At 35.8% G+C, this 7,744-nt stretch overlaps 1 protein-coding gene across 2 annotated transcripts in view; it reads left to right on the top strand.

The window, feature by feature from the left end:
- Positions 1–4,490, top strand: part of LOC116101777 (vomeronasal type-2 receptor 116-like) — a 36,435-nt gene extending 31,945 nt beyond the window's left edge. The window contains exons 6-7 of one of the 2 annotated variants that reach the window (XM_031385605.1): positions 222–226; positions 3,598–4,490. In XM_031385605.1, coding sequence (XP_031241465.1) covers positions 222–226; positions 3,598–4,490 — 898 coding nt within the window. The remainder of the gene's footprint in view (positions 1–221; positions 227–3,597) is intronic. The other variant, XM_031385604.1, reaches the window with a different exon arrangement.
- The last annotated feature ends 3,254 nt before the right edge of the window (positions 4,491–7,744 follow it).

Here is a 7,744-nt window from a genome sequence, read left to right as displayed (position 1 = left end):
AGAGAAGCAAGATTTCAAGACCCTTATGTTGTACACAGCAAGACACTGTCACAAACAAGCTGAAAGTGAACATAGATTGTACAATATTGGACCTATTTCTTCAATTACCAAATTAGAGAGACCATTGGATGACAATCAACAAATTTCTAATTCCACATATTTTTGGATTTCAATCGCTTAGGATATGCTGGTAATATTAATTTTCATATTAAGATATTAAGAAAAGGTAATTGTCACCTCCTGTTGTCTTTGTTGTAAGAGGTGGAATTAGATTTGAGGGGATTTGTTGAAAGATTACTTTCTTGCTTCTTCTAGGGTGTAGTTTTGCTCCTTATGTTGATGTTTTCCATCTATTATCCTTTGTAGGGCTGGATTTGTGGAAAGATATTGTATAAATTTTGTTTTGTCATGGAATATCTTGTTTTCTCTATCTATGGTAATTGAGAGTATGGCTGGGTATAGTAGCCTGGGCTGGCATTTGTGTTCTTGTAAGGGTCTGTATGACATCTGCTCAGGATCTTCTAGCTTTCATAATCTCTGGGGAGAAATCTGCCATAATTCTGATAGGCCTGCCTTTATATGTTACTTGCCTTTTTTCCCTTATTGCTTTTAAAATTCTTTCTTTGTTTAGTGCATTTGGTGTTTTGATTATTATGTGACAGGAGGAATTTCTTTTCTAGTCCAGTCTATTTGGAGTTCTGTAGGCTTCTTGTATGCTCATGGGCATCTCTTTCTTTAGGTTATAGAAGTTTTCTTCTATAATTTTGTTGAAGATATTTATTGGCCCATTACGTTGGGAGTCTTCACTCTCTTCAATACCTATTACCCTTGGGTTTGGTCTTCTCAGTGTGTCTTGGATTTCCTGGATGTATTGGGTTTGGAGCTTTATGCTTTTGCATTTTCTTTGACTGTTGTGTCAATGTTTTCTTTGGTGTCTTTTGCCTCTGACATTCTCTCTTCTATCTCTTGCATTCTGTTGGTGATGTTTGCATCTATGACTCCTGATTTCTTTCCTAGGTTTTATATCACCAGGGTCATCTCTCTTTCTGAGTTCTTTGTTGTTTCTATTTCCATTTTTAGATTCTGGATGATTTTGCTCATTTCCTTCACCTGTTTGATTGTGTTTTCCTGTAGTTCTTTAAGGGATTTTTGTGTTTCCTCTTTAAGAGTGCCTAGCTGTTTACCTTTGTTTTCCTGTATTTCTTTGAGGGTGCTATTTATGTCTTTCTTAAAATCCTGTATCATCACCATGAGAAGTGATTTTAGATCTGAATCTTGTTTTTCCAGTGTGATGGTGTATCTAGGTCTTGCTATTGTGGGAGAACTGGGTTCTGATGATGCCAAGTAACTTTGGTTTGTGTTGTTTATTTTCTTACACTTGCCCCCCTGCCATCTGGTTATCTCTAGTACTACCTGCCCTTGCTAAATATGACTGGAGCCTGTCCTTCCTGTGATCCTGGTTGTGTCAGAACTCCTCAGATTCAAGCTTTATCTGTGATCCTGTGATTCTTGGATTCTGTGATCCTGGCCTTGTTAGAGCACTTGGCAGTGCAGCAGCTTCCTCTGGGTGTTGTGTGACTGGCTGTGGAGCCTGCACCCAAAATCTGCTCAGGACACCAGCCCAGAGAGACTGGAAGGAACCAAGCCATTCTGCTGAAGGAGTTCCTGTGTGCCTGGCCCTCCTGGTCCCAGTTACTCCAGATGTTGGGACAGATGTTGTGTCTTCCTCACTTCTGATCCTGAGATTGTCAGAGCACCTGGAAGTGGAGCTTCCTCTGGGTGTTGTGGGACTAGCTGCAGAGCTTGCATCTAAGGTCCGCTCAGGACACCAGCCCTGAGAGGCCGGCTATTTTTCCTTTCTAAGCTTGCTGTGCTTTATGAAAATGCATTTCTTGAGACTTAACTAGAGATCAAAGTCTCTGTTCAACTTTCTGGGACTTCTTTTGTTAATTCAGTTAATATAAATCTCTTTATCTTAGCCTCACACATGCTCATTACACAAGGGTAGAAGACAGCCATATACTGCATCAAAATATCACAACAGAAGCCCCATATAAAATTCTTCTCCTCTGAAACCTCTAGAATCAGGCTTCCACAGTTCAAATCACCCTCAGCAACAAAGGTTTCCATATTTCTACAAGGATGGCCCATTAAGCCCCACTTAAACATTGCTTTCCAAATCCAAAAATCTTACAATCCACATTCTTCCAACCAAACACATGATCAGGTCTAGCCCAGAAATACCTCTCTACATATACTAACTTATGTTTTAGTTAGGGTTTTAGTACTGTGAACAATCACTTTGAACAAGTCAACTTTTATAAGGGCAACATTTCATTGTAACTGGCTTACAGGTTCAGAGGTTCAGTAAAGTATACTCAAGTTGGAAGAATGACAGCATCTAGGCAGGCATGGCATAGGAGATGCTCAGAGTTCTATATTATCAGGTAAAATGTTCTAGAAAAAGACTGACTTCTAGGAATCTAGGATGAGTGTCTTAAAATCCACTTCCACAGTGACATAGTTCTTTCAACAGGCAACATTTCAAAATAATGCCACTATCTGTGCCAAGCATACCAAAAAATGTATTTTATAAATTTTGGAACATGTATTTTATGTTAATCATAACACTTATGAAAATAGTAAAAAGTTCCAGAGCAGAGTATTATAATTGTTTTCAAAAATTTCTCATATTTTCAAAGAATATTCAATCAATTTGAATATATATATATATATATTCTTGTGCCAAATGTTATAAAAATGTATTATTGGGTGATTTTGAACACTATCTAATAAATAGGGTCTATTTCATAAACTCCATCAAAGAATGAACAGAATTTGAAAACACAAGGAATTTTAAGTTAAAAAATAAATTTAGGATCCACATATAAGAAATCATTATCTGAAAATTTTTGAAAAAAATTAGTCTAATCTAGATTTCCAATGTTTAAGTTAAAATTGATCTGTGAATTATGAGTACTACCAGGGCCACAGGTTTTTCCACTGTAATTTAGTATTGTAGTTACTTTCAAAAGAGTCATAGCATTGTCAGTAAAGGCAGAAAAATATTGTATGTAAAGAGAAGAAAGACATTTAAGTGGTAAAATTTAAATCACTATCATGAAGATTTTTAAGGAATTTATTGGAAGTTGATGAGTACCTAAAAGGATAAAAGACTGTTCTTTTAAAAGGTAGGGCTTGAAAGTCTACATATTTCCTACTGAAGCCCTTCCCAGTTCTATATACACTAGCTCTACTGAATGGACTGAGTGGCTATTAAAATGTAAAAGTTAGATATAGAGTACACAAGGGCTTATGAGTAAAAACTGAAGGAAGGGAGGTGTATGATGGTAGTTTTAAAGAGAGAATGCATCAAATCCTATTATATGTGAACATAAATACAGAAAAAATATGTAAAGAATAAGGTGCAGTTTATAAATCTAGAATTATGCATACCAGTGTACTAATTACTTCGTCCATGAGAAAACAAAGTACAGTGACTTCTGTGACAGTTCCTGTAGTTAGAAATGTCACAGAATAAAAGGAATCAGTTTACACTCGACTCCTGATTTCATGATAACCTTTATTTCTGTCCAGATGTAGACCAGTGTGTGAAGTGCCCAGAGAGTCATTATGCAAACACAGAGAAGAACAGCTGCTTCCAAAAATCTGTGAGTTTTCTGACCTATGAAGACCCCTTGGGGATGGCTCTAGCCAGCATAGCTTTGTGTTTATCTGCACTCACTCTCTTTGTTATTGGCATCTTTGTGAAATACAGAGACACTCCTATTGTCAAGGCCAATAATCGATCTCTGAGTTACATTTTGCTCATCACACTCACCTTCTGTTTCTTATGTTCTTTGAACTTCATTGGCCAGCCCAACACAGCTGCCTGCATCCTTCAGCAGACCACTTTTGCAGTTGCTTTCACTATGGCTCTTGCCACTGTGTTGGCCAAAGCTATTACCGTGGTCCTTGCCTTTACGGTCAGTTTTCCAGGAACAATAATAAGGTGGCTAATGATATCACGGGGTCCAAACTATATCATTCCTATCTGCACCCTGATCCAGCTTCTTCTTTGTGGAATATGGTTGTCAACTTCTCCACCATTCATTGACCAAGATGCTCATACTGAACATGAACACATCATCCTTTTCTGCAACAAGGGCTCAGCTGTTGCTTTCCACTCTGTCCTTGGATACCTCTGTTTTTTGGCCCTTGGGAGTTATACCTTGGCCTTCTTGTCTAGAAATTTGCCTGATACATTCAATGAATCCAAATTTCTGTCATTCAGTATGCTTGTGTTCTTCTGTGTCTGGGTCACCTTTCTTCCTGTCTACCACAGCACTAAGGGGAAGGTCATGGTTGCTATGGAAGTATTCTCTATCTTGGCCTCCAGCACAGCACTCCTTGCCTTCATATTTGGTCCCAAGTGTTACATTATCTTGTTGAGACCAGAGAAGAATTCATTTAATCACATAAGGAGATAAACACAATCTAATAGAAAGAATTTTCCTAAAATATAGTTGAAAAAAATAAATTTAGCTTTTATGTTCAAAACTTCACAAGAGGGGTCATTCATCTATCATTTTAAAATATGTTATACAATTGTAGTATGAATACAATTTTATTTTATTAGGTTTTATTCCTTGATCCAACTATATTATAGTGTTATTGTATGATATCCTTTTATTTTCCATGTAGGTAACCACATTTGCTCTGGTGATTTAACTTCTCTGAGTCTAAGACCTGATTACTCCATTCCTAGATCATGTCAAATGTTTGTGTCCTTTCTTATTAGAAACTCTTCTTTTTCATATTTTTAAATTTTATTAATCTTTGTAAGTAGTCTTCCTTTGACCTGAAATAGTAAAATATTTCATTTTGAAAGTTGATTAGAATATAATTTCCTAATGTCCATTAATTAATAATACTAAAAACTCAAATGCCATATAAATAGTGTTTAAATTTATCATATATTGAATTTTTGGTGTATCATATTTGAAAATGAACAACATGGCATATGTAAAGCTCTCATGGCATTTAATTAATATATAATGGTCTCTTTGAACTTATTTATATGGAAACCACCACCTGTTATAATTCAAATGAAAATTTTTATAATGTCCTAGCATTCTAGTTCATGGCATTATATTTTGCATACTAACTTAGTGAAAACATTCATTTAGAAATGTATTTTCTTGTGGGACTGTGATGGCTCAGCGGGTAAGAACACCGATTGCTCTTCCAAATGTCCTGAGTTCAATTCCCAGCAACCACATGGTGGCTCATAACCACCTGCAATGAGATCTGATGTCCTCTTGCCCTCTTCTGGTGTGTCTGAAGACAGCTACAGTGTACATATTTATAATAATAAATGAATCTTTAAAAAGAAAAGAAAAGAAAAAAGAAATGTATTTTCTTACCCAAAGTCAACCATGAGTCAACCAGAGTAATCCACTTAGAGCCAATATTCGTAGTTTGACAAAATTTGTAACATGTCCAGTTGTTTAAAAGTTAGCTGCCTACCCTCACATGCATTTAAATTTAGACATATACAGATATATTATGTAGTATTTACATTTTTGGTGAATCAACTCATCTGAGAATTACTGGTATCACAAATTGTTCATGCTGAATTTTTTTTATTGTTATTTGATAAAAATTGTGCATTTGATTTTTATTAACTTAGTTTATTCTCACCTAATTTTCTGTAAACTAGTATAAAATACTCAAACAAAATACAAAATCACATATAGCCTTCTATTTTATTACTATGCATTCCTACATGATTCATTATTTTATAAAAATAATAGACATTGTAATTAAAATACTCTTTTTGCTGTCCCCATTGTTATATGTAAGAAAGCAAATATAAAATTGTTAGAACAATAGCACATGACTTTTCTCTCAGTCATGGTTTATCATTCCTCTTATCACTATATCCTTGTCTATACACCTTTAAGATTTTCTTGGTTACATTTCTATTTGGCTGATGACTAACTCAACCATGGGGAAACTATGTTTTCATTGGAAATCTTTCTAAGTCTACTCAATGTCAGAATGCCGTGAGCCTTCGAGGAAAATATATGCCTCCCAAATTACTAAAATATCATTGGTACACTCATATCTAATGGGAACAGTGAAAGTCAAAAAGCTAGCACATCTGTTTGACAAAGATCCAATAAAGCAGATCTCCATGTTAAGATCATGAACAATTGTTTTTTTCTTTTTTTCTTTATGTACGGGTTACAGGTTGAGGGAGGCTATTATTATTTGTAAAAATTGGGGATATTAGACTGATGGAAATTTTCCTAAGAATCGTTTATGCCACCTTCAGTGTGTAATTTCCTAAGCTTCCCAGGTATTTACTCCGTATACTACCTATCCTGCTTTTAGGAAGATATCCTTATCTGGGTCCATGTGAAGGTTCTCTTGCATTGTGGTGTTTATGACACACTTAAATATGTCATAGATCTCCCGATGGTGAAATGGTTTCAAGATATTCTTAGACAATCTGCTTTGGAGTAACAAAGTAAGAAAACATTCAAAACAAGGTAAACTGAAAAAGTCAACAAGATTGAGAGGAATAGAGAAGGTGGACCAAGATCAAATTACAAGCCTTTACTTACAATACACTCAGACAATTACATGGCATATGAGATTGGCAGTTTCACCTTAGGTATGCCTCTCCAGCAAAATTAATACACCAACAAAGTTAAAATGGTGACAGTAATTTTCTCTTCCACAGGGTCTATACTGCTACAAAAAGAATGGTCTGGAAGAATGGTTAAAAAAAAATCAAAAACACCAAGATATCAAGCCCTCTCTTTCTTGGAGAAGTTAGCTTACAAAGGGACACTTTGGTGTCCAATGACAAAGGGACAACATAGGACCAATATTAGACAAGTGAAGTTTTAAGAAGATATGAAAAATAAAAATTGAAAAATAGCAACAACAGCATTGGCCTGAAGGTTTTTCTTGGGCCCAAAATACAAATGGTACTTTGACCATTAAAAGTTGATAATACACCAGTTGGGACATACAAGCTTCCCATTATACATTGGAGATTTTACTTATGTCTACTCCCCTTGAAACCTCAAAAGCTGCCAGCTGGAGGATGGGCTGTCATGCCTTGGGAAAACATGCATCTAGATTCTTTTCTTAAAATTATTTATTAATTTACAACCAAAATGATTCCCTGTGTTGTTGATGCCTGCTCATGGAATGGATTCCAAGTTGTGCCTTCCCTGTTCAAGCCAAGAACTTTCAGGGGCTTATCCTAGGCCACCTGGCACATGTGTAGCAGATGTGCAGTTTGGTGATCATGTGTCTAGAACATGTGGAACAAAAGCTGTTACCTATATGTGTGATATGTTCTTCTAATTGGCTGCCTTGTCCGGCCTTGGAGGTATTTGCAGTGCTATGGTGGGAGTATAACCAGGATGCCACACCATGCAGAGGAGAATGGGAGGGTGAGTGTGAGAGGGATTGTGGGAGAGGGTGACTGGGAGGGGACAGTGAACCATATCTAAAGTGAATAATTAAAAATTAAAATAAGATAAATAAAAACAATGATAAAACAAAACAAAACAATAACAACAAAGGAATCGATCTCTACCTACAGAATTTCACATAACTAAATTAGAAAGGAACTCTGATTGTTAGTTGTCAAGGTTTCAAGCTTCTCCTGAATATGATGTCTAACTCACTTCTTTCTTTCATTCTTTTTTTTTTTTTTTTT

Source organism: Mastomys coucha, unplaced genomic scaffold (assembly GCF_008632895.1).
Source record: "Mastomys coucha isolate ucsf_1 unplaced genomic scaffold, UCSF_Mcou_1 pScaffold21, whole genome shotgun sequence".
In the NCBI taxonomy this organism is placed as follows: Eukaryota; Metazoa; Chordata; class Mammalia; order Rodentia; family Muridae; genus Mastomys; species Mastomys coucha.
The sequence above is the reverse complement of the archived record's forward strand: the minus strand, read 5'-3'. Positions and strand labels throughout refer to the sequence as shown.